Raw genomic sequence first — 17,487 nt, forward strand, 5'->3', positions numbered from 1 at the left:
ACCTGTGGCAGTCAAGAGAGCAATGTGTGAACCCTTCAGTGATGACCATAGCAGAATATTGCCACATGATCTTTCATATAACGCAAAGAAATACTGGTCATATGTAAATGCTGTTAATGGCACCAGAGTTAGTATCCAGCAGTCACTCATGGACGAGACTGGAACTGAAGCTGAGTGCAGCAAAGCAAAAGCTGAGATGCTTAGCTCTGTTTTCAAATGTCCTTTTACAAAGGAAGACCCAACAACTTAATTGTAATACCACTGAAAAGATGAGTGAAATAGATATTAGTGTCAGGGCATTGAGAAACAGCTGAAATCATTAAAATTAAAGAAAGCCCCAGGGCCTGATGGAGTCCCTGATTCGATACCCAATTCATAGCTGATTTAGCCCCTCTATTAACTATTATCTATCGTAGATCCCTCAGACAAAAAACTGTGCCCAGTAGTTGGAAGAAAGCGGAGGTCACTCCTGTGTACAAGAAGGGTATCGGAAGTGATGTACAAAGCAATCACCCAATATCCTTGACACCCATTTGTTGTAGAATCTTAGAATGTGTGGTGCGCTCCAACATAATGAAGAATCTCAGACAGAACTACCTCTTCCTTGCTGACAAGCACGGATTTGAAAACATAAATCTTGTGAAATACAACTCGTGCTTTTCACTCATGACACCTCAAAGCCATATATCAAGGCAGTCAGATAGATGTGTTATTTCTCGATTTATGAAAAGCATTTGACTCAGCACTACACCTACGCTTATTATCATAATTACGATTAGATGGGATATCAGATGAAATATGTGATTGGATTGAGGATTTCTTCACAGGGAGGACACAGAATGTTATCTTGGATGGAAAGTTGTTGACAGCTGTAGAAGTAACTTTGGGTGTACCCTAGGGTAGCATGTTGGATTTGTTGCTGTTGATGATGTTTATTAATGATCTTGTGGACAATGTTAATAGTAACCTCAGTCTTTTGCAGATGATGCAGTTATTTACAATGAAATAAACAGAATGTTTCAAAAAGAATATACATATTACAAAGTATTATTATGTCCAAACTATTGATCACAGTGTCTCGGCTCGGCTATTGGAGAAACGAATACATAGTCTACTTTATATGAATAACCGCTAGATATCAGTTGTCTTCTGTTTTGCTTGGTAACCATCATATGTTTAAAATGGCTACTCCACAACAGAAATCATTTTGTGTTATCGAGTTTGCGAAGTGCAATTCTGTGATTACAATGCAAAAACGTTTCAGGTTGAGGTACCAAATTGATCCTCCGAACAGGTGCAACATTCACAGATGGTATTGACAGTTTCAGGATGTGTATGTAAAGGAAAGAGTCCTGGCTGCCCTCGTGATGCCGAAGAAAATGTTGCATGAATTCAAACTGCTTTCCAACGTAGTCCTTCAAAATCAACTTGTTGTGCCAGTCGGTAGTTACAACTGCCTATAACAACAATTTGGCATGTTTTGAGACATCGGTTGGTTATGAATCTGTAAAAGTTACAGCTGTTACAAGCTCTGTGTCCTGATGACAATGCAAACATATGACATTTGCAACGAGATTCTTGATGCTATTAACAGTGATAACACTTTCGCGCAATGCATCATGTTCAGTGATGAAGTAACTTTCCATGTTAGTGGTCAGGTAAACAAATACAATGTTCAAATTTGGGGCCTACAGAACCCACATGCAGCTGTTGAACATGTACAAGATTCCCCAAAGTCCATGTGTTTTCTGCGATATCCCGAAAATGTGTTTATGACCCATTCTTCTTTGATGGAAACACAGTTAACGGTCATCAGTATCTCGCTATGTTACAAAACTGATTGTTCCTGAGGCTGCACAAAGACAACTTCATTTTTCAACAAGATGGGGCACCCCCTCACTGGAGTCGCCAAGTGCGTGAATATCTGCATGAAACTCTACCGAACCATCGGATTGGTCGTCAAGGAGCTGGTGACTTAGCATGTCTCGGCTGGGCTCCGAGGTCACCAGATTTGACACCCTCTGACTTCTTCCTGTGGGGTTTCATTAAAGACAACATTTATGTACCAACACTCCCACAGAACCTGGAAGAGTTGAATAACTGGATCCATACTGCCATAACATCAGTGACAAAGGACATGCTTGCCCGAGTATGGGCCGAATTTGAGTATTGATGTGACTGTTTATGTCACTGATGGAGGACATATTGAACATCTGTAATCTGAACTTGAGAGGTTTGTAAATGTGTGTGTAAGGTTTCATATTTTTATATTCGTATGTCTTTAAGTTTAATGAATATACGCATTTGAAATACATATATTCTTTTTGAAACACCCTGTAGTCTGAACAAAGCTTAACAAATACTGAGTCAGACCGTGATAAGAAAAAAAAAAAAAAGCACAGTCTCCTGTTGTTGCTGTCATCTTCAGGCTGAATAATGATTTGATGCAGCTCTCCATCCTACCTCCCCCCATGAACTATGGACGTTGCTGTTGGTTGGGAGGCTTGCATGCCTCAGCGATACAGATAGCCGTACTGTAGGTGCAACCACAATGGAGGGGTATCTGTTGAGAGGCCAGACAAACATGTGGTTCCTGAAGAGGGGCAGCAGCCTTTTCAGTAGTTTCAGGGGCAACAGTCTGGATGATTGACTGATCTGGCCTTGTAACACTAACCAAAACGGCCTTGCTGTGCTGGTACTGCAAACAGCTGAAAGCAAGGCGAAACTACAGCCGTAATTTTTCCCGAGGGCATGCACCTTTACTGTATGGTTAAATAATGATGGCGTCCTCTTGGGTATAATATTCTGGAGGTAAAATAGTCCCCCATTTGGATCTCCGGACAGGGACTATTCAGGAGGACGTCGGTATCAGGAGAAAGAAAACTGGCGTTCTACGGATTGGAGCGTGGAATGTCAGATCACTTAATTGGATAGGTAGGTTAGAAAATTAAAAAAGGGAAATGGATAGGTTAAAGTTAGATAAAGTGGGAATTAGTGAAGTTCGGTGGCAGGAAGAACAAGACTTATGGTCAGGAGAATACAGGGTTACAAATACAAAATCAAATAGGGGTAATGCAGGAGTAGGTTTAATAATGCATAAAAAAATGGAGTGCGGGTAAGCTACTACAAACACCATAGTGAATGCACTATTGTGGCCAAGATAGATATGAAGCCCACACCTACCACAGTAGTACAAGTTGTTATGCCAACTAGCTCTGCAAATGACAAACAGATTGATGAAATGTAGGATAAGATAAAAGAAAATATTCAGATAGTGAAGGGAGACGAAAATTTAATAGTCATGGGTGATTGGAACTCGGTAGTAGGAAAAGAAAGAGAAGGAAACGTAGTATGTGAATATCTAATGGGAGAAAGGAATAAAAGAGGAAGCTGCCTGGTAGAATTTTGCACAGAGTGTAACTTAATCATAGCTAACACTTGGTTCAAGAATCATAAAAGAAGATTGTATACATGGAAGAAACCTGGAGATACTGGAAGGTGTCATATAGATTATATAATGGTAAGACAGAGATTCAGGAATGAGGTTTTAAATTGTAAGACGTTTCCAGGGGCAGATGTGGACTCTGATCACAATCTATTGGTTATGAACTGTAGATTAAACTGAAGAAACTGCAAAAAGGTGGGAATTTGAGGAGATGGGACCTGGATAATCTGAAAGAACCAGAGGTTGTAGAGAGCTTCAGGGAGAGCATTAGGGAACGATTGACAAGAATGGGGGAAAGAAATACAGTAGAAGAAGAATGGGTAGCTTTGAGAGATGAAATAGTGAAGGTAGAAGAGGATCAAGTAGGTAAAAAGATGAGGGCTAACAGAAATCCTTGGGTAACAGAATAGATATTGAATTTCATTGATGAAAGGAGAAGATATAAAAATGCAGTAAATGAAGCAGGCAAAAAGGAATACAAACGTCTCAAAAGTGAGAGCGACAGGAAGTGCAAAATGGCTAAGCAGGGATGGCTAGAGGACAAATGTAAGGATGTAGAGGCTTATCTCACTAGGGGTACGATAGATACTGCCTACAGGAAAATTAAAGAGACCTTTGGAGAAAAGAGAGCCACTTGTATGAATATCAAGAGCTCAGATGATAACCTAGTTCTAAGCAAAGAAGGGAAAGCAGAAAGGTGGAAGGAGTATATAGAGGGTCTATACAAGGGCAATGTTCTTTAGGACAATATTGTAGAAATGGAAGAGAATGTAGATGAAGAAGAAATAGGAGATATGATACTGCGTGAAGAGTATGACAGAGCACTGAAAGACCTAAGTCAAAACAAGGCTCCGGGAGTAGACAACATTCCATTAGAACTACTGACAGCCTTGGAAGAGCCAGGCCTAATAAAACTCTGCCATCTAGTGAGCAAGATGTATGAGACAGGTAAAATACCCTATGACTTCAAGAAGAATATAATAATTCCAATCCCAAAGAAAGCAGGTGTTGACAGATGTGAAAATTACCGAACTATCAGTTTAATAAGCCATGGCTGCAAAATACTAACACGAATTCTTTACAGATGAATGGAAAAACTGGTAGAAGCCAACCTCGGGGAAGATCAGTTTGGATTCCATAGAAATGTTGGAACATGTGAGGCAATACTGACCCTATGACTTTTCTTAGAACATAGATTAGGGAAAGGCAAACCTACATTTCTAGCACTTGTAGACTTAGAGAAAACTTTTGACAATGTTTACTGGAATAATCTCTTTCGAATTCTGAGGGTAGCAGGGGTAAAATACAGGGAGCGAAAGGCTATTTACAATTTGTACAGAAACAAGATGGCAGTTATGAGAGTCGAGGGGCATGAAAGGGAAGCAGTGGTTGGGAAGGGAGTGAGACAGGGTTGTAGCCTATCCCCAATGTTATTCAATCTATATACTGAGCAAGCAGTAAAGGAAACAAAAGAAAAATTTGGAGTAGGAATTAAAATCCATGGAGAAGAAATAAAAACTTTGAGGTTTGTCGATGACAGTGTAATTATGTCAGAGACAGCAAAGGACCTGGAAGTGCCATTAAATGGAATTGACAGTGTCTTCAAAGGAGGCTATAAGATAAACATCAACAAAAGCAAAACGAGGATAATGGAATGTAGTTGAATTAAATCGGTTGATGCTGCAGGAATTAGATTAGGAAATGAGACACTTAAAGTAGTAGAGGAGTTTTGCTGTTTGGGGTGCAAAATAACTGTTGATGGCCGAAGTAGAGAGGATATAAAATGTAGACTGCCAATGGCAAGGAAAGCGTTTCTGAAGAAGAGAAATTTGTTAACGTCGAGTATAGGTTTAAATGTCAGGAAGCCATTTCTGAAAGTATTTGTATGGAGTTTAGCCAGGTATGGAAGTGAAATGTGGACGATAAATAGTTTAGACAAGAAGAGAATAGAAACTTTTGAAATGTGGTGCGACAGAAGAATGCTGAAGATTAGATGGGTAGATCACATAACTAATGAGGAGGTACTGAATAGAATTGGAGAGAAGAGGAGTTTGTGGCACAACTTGACTAGAAGAAGGGATCGCTTGGTAGGACATGTTCTGTGGCATCAAGGGATCACCAATTTAGTATTGGAGGGCAGAGTGGAGGGAAAAAAATCATAGAAGGAGACCAATTGATGAATACACTAAACAGTTTCAGAAGGATGTAGGTTGCAGTAGGTACTGGGAGATGAAGAAGCTTGCACAGGATAGAGTAGCATGGAGAGCTGCATCAAACCAGTCTCAGGACTGAAGACCACAACAACAACAACAACAACAACAACAACAACTCCATCCTACTCTATCCTGTGTGAGCCTTTTCATCTCTGAATTACTACTGCAACCTACATCCTTCTGAATATGGTTATTGTATTCACCTCGTGGTCTTCCTCTACCATTTTTACCTCCTCCCCTCCCGTCCCCCTCCCCACCCCCCACTCACGCCCCAGTTATGAAACAGGTGATTTATTGATGGTACAGAATGTGTCCTATCAAGCAATCCCTTCTTTTGGCAATTGTGCCACAACTTTCTTGTCACCCCAGTTCTATTCAGTAGTTCCTTATTAGCTACGTGATGTACGCATCTAATCTTCGACATTCTTCCATAGCACCACATTTCAAAAGCTTCTATTCTCTTTTTGTCTAAACTGTTTATTGTCCATGTTTCAGTTCCATACATGGCTACACTCCAGACAAATACTTTCAGAAAATACCTTAAACAACACTTAAATCTATATTTGATATTAACAAATTTTTTTTCCATTCTTCAGAAATGTTTTTCTTGCCATTGCCAATCTGCATTTTATATCCCCTCTACTTTGGCCATCATCAGTCATTTTACTGCCCAAATAGCAAAACTCATTTACTACTTTAAGTACCTCATTTCCTAACCTAATTCCCTTAACATCACCTGATTTAATTTGACTGCACTCTGTTATCCTTGTCTTGCTTTTTTATGTTCATATCATATCCTCCTTTCAAGACCATGTCCATTCTGTTCAACTGTTCTACCAAGACCTTTGCTATCTCTGACAGAATTACAATGTCTTTGTCAAACCTCATAGTTTTTATTTCTTTTCCCTGAATTTTAATTCCTATTCCAAATTTTTCTTTATTTTTCTTTACAGCTTTTCAATGTGCAGATTGAATAACATCAGGGAAAGGCTACAGCCCTGTCTCACTCCTTTTCCAATCAATGCTTCCCTTCCATGCCCCTCAACTCTTCTAATTGCCATCTGGTGTCTTTACAAGTTGTAAATAGCCTTTTGCTCCCTGTATTTTACCCCTGCTACCTTCAGAATTTCAAGAAGAGTATACCAGTCAACATTTTCAAAAGCTTTCTCTAAGTCTACAAATGCTATAAACGTAGTTTTCCTTTCCGCAACTTATCTGCTAAGATAAGACCTAGGGTCTATATTGCCTCCCATGTTCCTACATTTCCTTGGAATCCAAACTTATCTTCCCCGAGGTTGGCTTCTACTAATTTTTCCAGCCTTCTGTAAAGAATTCATTTTAGCATTTTGCAACCATGACTTTATAAACTGATAATTCGGTAATTTTCACATGTGCCAGCAACTACTTTCTTTGGAATTGGAATTATTGCATTCTTCTTAAAGCGTGAGGGTATTTCACCTGTCCCATACATCTTACACACCAGACGGAAGAGTTTTGTCAAATCTGGCTCTCCCAAGGTTATCAGTAGTTCTGACAGAATATTGTCTACACCCGGAGCCTTGTTTCAACTTAGATCTTTCAGAGCTCTGTCAAATGCTTCTCGCAGAATCATATCTCCCATCTCATCTTCATTTATGTTCACTTCCCTTTCTGTAATACTGCCTTCAATTTTGTGTCCCTTGTACAGACCATCTATATACTGCTTCCACCTATCAGCTTTCCCTTCTCTGCTTAGGACTGGTTTTCCATCTGAGCTCTTGATATTCATGCAGCTGCTTCTCTTTTCCCCAAAGGCCTCTTTAATTTTCCTGTAGATGTGATCTGTCTTTGCCCTAGGGAAATATGCTTCTAAACCCTTACATTTGTCCTCTAGCCATTCCTGATTAGCCTGTGTGCTCCTCCTGTCAATTTCATTTTTGCAAACGTTTGCATTCCCTTTCACCTGTTTCATTTTCTGCGTTTTTATATTTTTCTCCTTCATCAATTAAATTCAGTATCCCTTGTGTTAACCAAGGATTTCTACTGGACCTCGTCTTTTTACGTATTTGATCCTCTACTGCCTTCGTTATTTCACCTCCTAAAGAAACTGATTCATCTTCTACTGTATTCCTTTCCCCTGTTCTAGTCAACCATTGTGTAGTGGCCTCTCTGAAATTCTCAGCTTTCTCTGGTTCTTTCAACTTAGCCAGGTGCCATCTCCTTAATTTCTAACCTTCTCCCAATTTCTTCAGTTTTAATCTACACTTCGTAACCAATAAATTGTGGTCAGAGTCCACATCTGCCCCTGGAAATGTTTTACAATGTAAAACCTGGCGTCTGAGTCTCTGTCTTACCATTATATAATCAATCTGAAAACTTCTGGTGTCTCTAGGTCTCTTCCATGTGTACAGCCTCCTTTTATGGTTCGTAAACCAAGTGTTAGCAATGATTAAATTATGCTCTGTGCAAAATTCTACCAGGTGGCTTCCTCTTTCATTCCTTTTCCTACTATCAAATTATAGTCCCCTGTCACTAATAAGTTTTTGTCTCCCTTAACTATTTGAATAATTTCCTTTATCTCATCATACATTTCTTCAATCTCTTCATCATCTGTGGAGCTAGTTGGCATATAAATTTGTACTATTGTGGTAGGCGTGGTGTTCACCTCTATTTTGGCAATGACAATGTGCTCACTATGTTGTTCATAGTACTCATAGCTTACCTGCATTTCTACTTTCTTAGCTAGTATGAAACTCACTCCTGCTGTACCCCTATTTGATTTTTTATTTATAATCATATATTGTCCTGACCAGAAGTCCTGTCCCTCTTGCCATGGAACTTAACTATTCCACTACATCTCAACCTATTGATTTCCCTTTTTAAATTTTCTACATTACCTGCTTGATTAAGGGCTCTAACATTGCACACACTGATCCGTAGAATGCCTAATTTGTTTCAGGACTACTTTTCCTCCGGAATATTTTACCCAAGAGGACGCCATCATCATTTAATCATTCAGTAGAGGTGTATATCCTTGGGAAGAATTACAACTGTAGTTTCTCCTTGCTTTCAGCCATTTGTAGTACCAGCACAGCAAGCCATTTTTGTTGATTTTACAAGGCCATTTTGTTGATTTTACAAGGCCAGATCAGTGAATCATCCACATTATTACTGCTGCAACTACTGAAATTGGTGCTTGCTCTGTTCAGGAACCACACATGTGTCAGCCTCTCAGCAGATACCTCTCTGTTGTGGCTGCACCTACCATATGGCTACCTGTATCGCTGAGGCTCCATGGCCCTCTTTACACCCTAATATAAAGCAAAAAATGATGTAGCAGATAAAGAAATGTTTTTGTCCTCCTCTCTTCCCCATTTTTCCCCTTCATGCCGATTGTGGGGCCTTAGACATTGTGAAACGTGGTTTATTCATCTCCTTACCTTCAGTTACCAAATCATTTGATTTCATGTGTGAGTTATATCAATGAAGATGTTATTTAAGAGAAATACAAATAGTTTACATAGGCAGTGTGATTTCAGTTGCCTGAGACTGCAGTTGTGTGTGCAAGTTATGTTTGCTCGAGTGTGTGTGTGTGTGTGTGTGTGTGTGTGTGTGTGTGTGTGTGTGTGTGTGTGGTCTATTGTTGAAGAAGGCCTTAATGGCTGAAAGCTTTAATAGTGAGAGTCTTTTTGTTGTGCCTTTCTACAACTCAGCATCTCTGCTTTATGGTGAATACTAGCTTTCCTTTTCATAATATTGTTATATTCCATCCTGAATTTTCCATTGTTTAATAGTTTACATTACTTTATAAGTATAGTGCTTCTGTTGTGTTTGGGAGAATAAAAAGTTTGAAAGATAAATGTGCAATATTTGTGCAATGACTCTGGATGATTTTCAATTTTGATGTATGTAATCACCTCACTGATCAAAGAGCTGATATTTAGAAAATTGTCTCCCCTTCTTCACACACAGGGGGATCCCTCACATTGTGGTGTCTAAATGACTTATCCTTTATTTTTAATCTTTCCCAACCTACCTTTCCCTCCTCCCTGAGGAAGGAACTAATAGTGCCGAAAGCTAGCATAATGCTGTGTACAATTTTGTATGTCTCTCATCAGTACAAAATATTTTGTTTGCTGAAGGAAAGTGCTGGGCAGCAATTCAGTCCTGTAATTTTATAAGCTTCGAAAAAGGGTGATGAACTGCTTAGTTTTCAGGTTCAGGTCTCTCTCTCCCTCTCTCTCTCTCCCCCTTCATCCCTCTCCCTCCCTCTCTCCCCCTTCACCCCTCTCCCACCCTCACTCCCCCTCTCCCTCTCCCTCCCTCCACCCCCTCCCTCTTTCTCTCTTCTCTCCCCCCCCCCCACCCCCACCCCCAACCCCCATGTGTTTGTTTTCATTTGAGAGAAAGACTTTATGTGAGAGCTAACCATTACTTGGTGCCTGTTTGGTGAGGAGTTACCAATGTTCATATACATTTATATTCCATCTTAAGTTTCTTATTGATGTGATTGTTTTAAAAATGTCACTAATATTTGTTGTGTGCATCTAGGTAAACATACTTGTCATTGTCTTCACAAATAATCTCATTTATTGCTGAAGTTTTAATAGAGCTGCCTTCTGTTGCAGGAAATCTCTCCCAAAGTGAGAAAAACAATGCAATGGACAGTGTCAGTGATCCATATGCTTATGAGCCACGGAGACATCCAGCCTTAAAGCCATCCAGCCAGAAGCCTTTCAATGCAGAGACTCCTTTATCATTACTAGTGGAGAGCTTCATAACACCTTCGTATGTGTAGTATAGTAAGGCATTAATGTTATAGTACAGGGTGGAGCAGAGGAAACACATGTTTTACACTATTGAATGACTGGGATACGGTTTGATAAAAATAATTAAAACAAGCATTAAGTGATAGATTTTTTTAATGCAGTTTTGAAATATACATACTTTAGGTAGGTTTGAAAAATAATGTCTTGGAGATGGCGTCCTTCTTGCTGGATACAAATTTGGATCCTCTCCCGAAAGATACGCATGACTCTCTCCAACATTTCATTCAGCATGGCTTCAATTTCCTGATGAATGGAATTCTTCAGGTCATCAATTGTGTAAGGCTTGTTCATATAGACTTTTGATTTTAAATACCCCCACAAAAAGAAGTCGTATATCGACAAATTAGAGAGCGAGGGGGCCAGTAAACATCATCATATCTCGAAATAACATGTCCTGGGAACATTTGTTGAAGCACTTCCATGGAAGCTCTCGCCGTGTGAGCTGTGGCACCGTCCTGCTGAAACCATATTTCTCTCATGTTCACTTGACGCCTTTCAAGTTCTGGATGAAGAAAGGTGTTTAACATTTTAACATAGTGCTCTGATGTCACAGTAACTGCAGTTCCCTCCTCTTCAAAAAAAATAGGGTCCAACAATCCCCATCTCTGAAATGCAGCACCACACTGTTACTTTTAAATTGTGGAGAGGTCTTTGGTGTAATTCATGTCGGTTCTCTGGTGCCCCATACCGACAATTTTGAACATGAAAATGTGTGTCATCACTCGTGAAGACTGCAGCGTCTGCATCTTCCATAAAAATTTTGTCCATTACGTGACAAAACTCTCTGCACTGCACAAAATCTCCTTCACTAAGCTGCTGGACAATCATTATCCCATACGGCTGAAACTTAAGATCATCATATAAGATGCGGTGAAGCGAACGATGTACCCAGCGCTACAGCCTGTCGTCTAGCCGATCGATTCAGACTAGCAAGAACTGACATCTCACTTGGTCTACATTTTCCAGAGTACAAACTGAACAGGGAAGACCAGGTGGTTTCTTTTTCATCACAGATCCAGCACTTCTAAATGCTGCAACCCATCGGAGTACAGTATTTCAATCAGGCACTGCACCTCGATGTCCAACTGTAAAATTTTAACAGAAAAGACGTTGCACTGTGACTACGGAAGCATTGTTTCTAAAGTACTGCTTGACAATGAACACATGGTGCTCTACGCTCCAACGCTCCATAGTGACTGAAACTGCATTGTGTGGGCAGTCTGCCAACATTCATTCAAGGTCAATACCCCCTCTCATTGCTGCATACTAGTGGTTCAAAAACCATGCATTTCCTCTGCCCCACCCTGTATATGACAGTAAAAACCTAATAACAGAATACAACAGCTTTTATTGTAGATGAACTACATTGATACAATGTTTTAGATATTCTTGTTGGCAATTTTATTATAAATTCTTGAATTACTAGTTTCGGTCATAACTCTGGATGAAGACATAACAGAACAAATGTTGCCCATGTTATGTACAGAATACTTATATTAATAATGTATTTTACTCGAAATTTACTGTTGGTATTATATTATAGTCACCGTGGAGGACAGTTTTAATGGAGAGGTGTTAGAAAAGAAGAATATTGCGAATCAATATGTTATAACTTCAAGCTGAACAATTATATTTCAAGGACAATGCAATACATGAAAGTCACAGATCAAGTAAACAGAGTAAGACGGGTGTCACTTTAACAGTCAAATCATAACTGAGTCTGAGTCTAGCGGCCGCTAGCTGGCTGGCCACTTAGGTGGTGCTGCCGCTGCATGGCTGGCAGACAGCGCCACATGTAGAGGACGCACGTAACTGCGCAGTGACACTTTGAAAGATCAGCGAGTCACAACACTTTTCCCCCCTTTGAAGTTTTTGCACAGGTCTTGATGGAGGTGGCCTGTAGATTGCAAACGTCCATAGGTGTTGTTTGACTGGCCGTAAAGTCTCAAGGAGGAGGCTTCCATACGGACGGAAGTGTCCCCGACGATAACGGGTCAAGATGACAGGAGACGTGGGGGTCGAATATGCAGGGGCCCCATGCACCAATGTGCCCGTCGTGGCAAGTCTGGGTGCTATAACAGGAGACATGGGCGTTGTGTCCGCGTCCGTAGAAGAAGGAGGCGAGTAGAGTTGCTCCGACAGATGATGGTCATCTGGTTCCTGCATGGGCATGTCTCCTGTTGGTGTCAGTTCTTGTGCTGGCACCGATATGATGGTGAGAGGACTGCGTTGTGAGTAATGAGAGATTCCAGGATCCTGAGTGTCAGGTAGAGTCGAAGGTGGTGTAGCGGCATCCAGAACATGCGTTGCCGGCACACGAGGCCGAAGCTGGTCCGAATGACGCACTGAAACACCTGTGTCCATCTGGATTTCGTACAGGCGTCGGCCACGGTGTCGTAAGATGCAGCCAGGACTCCATTTTGGCTGCCTGCCATATCCCCGTACCCATACAAGGTCGTCAGCGGTGAACCGGCCAAGTGAAGGCACCCGCGGCCGTGAGGTGGAAGGCTGCAGAAGATGAAGTAGCGTGCAAGGCTGTTGGCCATGTAAGAGCTCAGCCAGGCAGTGGTCGCCCATGGGGGTGAAACAGTAAGGAGCCAGAAATTGGAGAAGCGCATCAGCAGCAGAAGAAGTCAGGAGTTTCCTCATCTGAGCCTTAAATGTGCGGACCAGTCGTTCAGCCTCACCGTTTGACTGTGGATGGAATGGAGGGGCCGTGACATGCATGAAGCCATGATGGGCACAAAAATCCGCTAAATCGGAAGAGGCAAATTGCGGACCATTATCAGTAACAAGAGTAGAGGGAAGGCCTTCCAAAGAGAAAATATGAGCTAGAACATTGGTGGTTGCCGCGGTGGTAGGCGACGTGCAACGGACAATGAAAGGAAAGTTAGAGTAGGCATCAATAATGAGAAGCCAATAAGTACCTAAAAAAGGTCCTGCGAAGTCAGCATGAATATGCTCCCAGGGCTTCTCAGGCGAAGGCCACGGTGACAAAGCTGACTTAGGGGTGGCGGCCTGTGATGCACAAGGGCACAAGAAGGCCTTCCAAAGAGAAAATATGAGCTAGAACATTGGTGGTTGCCGCGGTGGTAGGCGACGTGCAACGGACAATGAAAGGAAAGTTAGAGTAGGCATCAATAATGAGAAGCCAATAAGTACCTAAAAAAGGTCCTGCGAAGTCAGCATGAATATGCTCCCAGGGCTTCTCAGGCGAAGGCCACGGTGACAAAGCTGACTTAGGGGTGGCGGCCTGTGATGCACAAGGGCCGCAGGCAGCGACCATGTGTGCAATTTCAGAGTCGATGCCGGGCCAGTACACATGACAGCGCACCAGAGATTTTGTGCGAGAGACACCCCAGAGCCCTTGGTGAAGGAGGCGCAAGACCGAAGTATGCAAAGACGCAGGTACCACAACACGCGGCGAAGCATTTTCGGTGGAAGGGAGGATAACAACATCCCTAGCCGTGAGGCGGTAACGCAAAGCGTAGTAGTTCCGCAATGGATCAGAAGTCTTAGCGGACAGACGATCTGGCCAACCCTTCTGAATACAGCGTAAAATCCGGGAGAGGGTAGGGTCAGAACCCGTGGCAGCCGCCAGCCGGTCTCCGGTGATGGGGAACCCATCCACAACCCGCTGCTCGGCAACATCCAGGTGGAAACACAAAAGTTCGTCCCTATCGAATGCCAGATCAGGACCCATGGGAAGGCGAGACAGTGCATCAGCATTCGCATGTTGAGCCGTCAGCTGGAAATGAATCTCATAATTGAAACGAGACAAGTAAAGAGCCCAACGCTGGAGGCGGTGTGCAGCCTTGTTGGGAAGTGACAGTGAGGGATGAAACAAGGAAACAAGTGGTTTGTGATCCATAACAAGATGAAATTTTGATCCATAGAGAAAAACACCAAACTTATTAAGAGCATAAATAATGGCCAAAGCTTCTTTTTCAATTTGTGAATACTTTTGTTGGGCATCAGTGAGTATTTTGGAGGCATAAGCAATGAGTTGTTCAGAACTGTCAGAAAAGCGATGCACAAGGACTGCACCAACCCTGTATTGAGAGGCGTCCATGACAAGAACAAGATGTTGGCCAGGTCAATAAGTAGCCAGGCACGGGGCCTGTTTCAGCATAGTCTTCAATTTCTGGAAAGCCGCATTGCATGACGCGGACCAGTGAAAAGGCACGTTTTTATGCAACAGGCGATGCAACGGCTGAGCCACCGTAGCAGCAGATGGTAAAAACCTGTGATAGTATGCTATTTTCCCCAAGAAGGCCTGCAGTTCCTTAACAGATGTAGGGTGAGAAAGGGCATCGATCGCAGCGACAGTTTGCTGAAGCGGACGAATACCATCCTGAGAGAGTTGAAACCCCAAGTACGTGATAGATGCCTGAAAAAATTTTGATTTCTGAAGATTACACTTAAGACCGGCCACCTGTAAGACATGAAAAAGTGTGCAGAGATTCTGAAGATGTTCTTCAGTGGTGGAGCCAGTAACAACAATGTCGTCAATGTAATTTATACACCCAGGGACAGTGAGCAATAATTATTCCAAGAATCACTGAAAGAGAGCAGGGGCGCTGGCAACCCCGAATGACAATCGTTAGTATTGATAGAGTCCAAAAGGTGTGTGAAGGCCAGAAACTGTTGGGAAGCAGCGTCGAGAGGAAGCTGATGATAGTGGCAGCAGAACAAGTACCCACCTGCATGCGAACATCTCGACCAAGTATTTGGACAGTGAGGAATAACTTCCCTGAAAGGGAAGAAGTACAATTGACAGACAACACAGAATCAGAATCAGCGTCATGTTCATGAACATCATGTAATCATGTATGCGGTCGGATTTGCAAACTGATGACACATGACCCTTTTTTTTTGCATTTGTGACACATGGCCCAACGTTGTGGACAATCCTCTCGTGAATGTTTCGTAAAACACCACAGACATGAAGGAAGTTGCCGTGGGTTTTGCTGCAGTTTCTTAGAGGTTTGTTTACGGTTAGGCCGAGGCTGCGCTTGGGAGTGTACTGTGGCCACGTCGGCCAGCAGGGACACGCCACACGCTTCATCAACAGCGCAACCGGCAGCAGCGCAAGAAATTTCAAAAGACTGTGCAATGGATAGGAGTTCATCTAGAGTCAGATTTGCCAACTGAAGGGCACGTTGCCTAACTTCTTTGTCGGGCGCCGACCGGATAATAGCATCCCATACCATGGAATCAGCGTAGGATTCTTTGTGAACTTCAGTAACAAATTGACACTTTCTACTGAGGCCATGAAGTTCAGCAGCCCAAGCATGATAGAATTGATTCGGTTGTTTTTGACAATGATAAAAGGCAACACAAGAGGCTATCACTTGTGGATGCTTTTGAAAATAGACTGACAGAAGGGAGCACATTTCAGCAAAGGACAAAATGCAGAATCTTTCAAAGGTGCCAATTGTGACAACAACTGATACATTTGAGATGAAATGCATGAAAGGAACAGAGACTTACATGTTTGGTCATCTGCGACATGAAAGGCCAAGAAGTGCTGTCGAAGACGTTTTTCGTAATCAGACCAATCTTCCGCCGTATCATTGTAAGGAGGAAAAGGAGGTAGAGACAACGACGAGAGATGCCCCGCATTTGATGCCGCGATGAAATCCCGAATCACATTTGTGAGAAGCGTTTGCTGTTCTATGAGGCCTTGCAATACTTGCTCTAAAGTAGCCATGGAAACACGTGGGTCAACGATGAAAAAGAAAAATTCACTAACTCGTCGCCAATTGTTGTAACTTCAAGTTGAACAAATATATTTCAGGGATGACGCAACACATGAAAGTCACAGATCAAGTAAACAGAGTAAGACGTGTGTCACTTTAACAGTCAAATCATAACTGAGTCTGAGTCTAGCGACCGCTGGCTGGCTGGCCGCTTAGGTGGCGCTGCTGCTGCATGGCTGGCAGACAGCGCCGCATGTAGAAGATGCGCGTAACTGCGCGGCGGCACTTTGAAAGATCGGCGAGTCACAACACAATAGTTTTTCTGGCAGTTACTCCTTGTTTCAGTATATATTAGTGTAAATGTCATACAAAATAGTCACAAAAATATGACTTCCTACCAGTAACATCCTTGCCCTTGTCTTCAGCAACATATATTTCTAATTATGACTATTTAAAATAAAATTTGTATGCCATAATTAACAATAATGGAAATTCCTAGATTGAAATGTACATAAAATAATGGAAGGCAGTGACTTACCTGTAGAGGATTGGTGCATGATATATAGAAACGTATAATAGAAAACAGTTAGTACTAGTTTTCAAGCACTTGCTTATTTTCTAGTAAGAGAACAAACATTCACACACACAACCATGCAGACTCTGTTATGTTGTTAATAATGTTTTTACAGATGATTGTCCAACCCACTTCCTCTTATTAAGACAGATTGTTGTAAAAATTGATATCACAAAGCTGCATACCATATGGTGTTAAGGTAGTATTTCAAAGCAAATGTAGCATGTGCCTGCATCCTGTGGTAAAAATTAAGCCCTTTTATACACCTAGAAGACTACTTTCAAGAAAGATATGTTCTTCATTTTGTTATTCATTGTGATATGCAAGGAAAAAATGGCAGTGTGAGCACAAACTTTAGAAAATAGAATTATTTTCCACATAATATTAACCTGATTTGAATGTAACAGTATCAAGAGAAGAAAAGTTGCTACTCACCTTATAGTGGAGATGCTGAGTCGCAGATAAGCACAACAAAAAAACTTTCACAATTAAGGCTTTCGGCCATTAAGGCCTTCGTCAACAATAGACACACATACCAGGTTTCTGGCTGTTACTCATATGCCAAGTCAAATAAATGTCCAACTGTCTTGTCTGAAGTAGTCTTCCACAGAGCAATTTTCACTGGCCAAACAACAACACTAGTTCTTTGGACTAGCACAGATTATTGTCTTAGATGTAGCTGCCGCCCAAGCATACCACTGGCCGCGAAGTCACTACCCTCGCTACATGCAGCCGATTAATAGCA

General features: G+C 41.8%; 1 protein-coding gene across 1 annotated transcript in view; it reads left to right on the forward strand.

The window, feature by feature from the left end:
• Nucleotides 1–17,487, forward strand: part of LOC126164976 (sulfite oxidase-like) — a 126,861-nt gene that overhangs the window by 79,517 nt on the left and 29,857 nt on the right. The window contains exon 4 of the mRNA XM_049920282.1: nucleotides 10,266–10,425. Within this exon, the coding sequence (XP_049776239.1) occupies nucleotides 10,266–10,425 (160 nt within the window). The remainder of the gene's footprint in view (nucleotides 1–10,265; nucleotides 10,426–17,487) is intronic.

The sequence above is a fragment of the Schistocerca cancellata genome, chromosome 1, assembly GCF_023864275.1.
Source record: "Schistocerca cancellata isolate TAMUIC-IGC-003103 chromosome 1, iqSchCanc2.1, whole genome shotgun sequence".
NCBI lineage: Eukaryota > Metazoa > Arthropoda > Insecta > Orthoptera > Acrididae > Schistocerca > Schistocerca cancellata.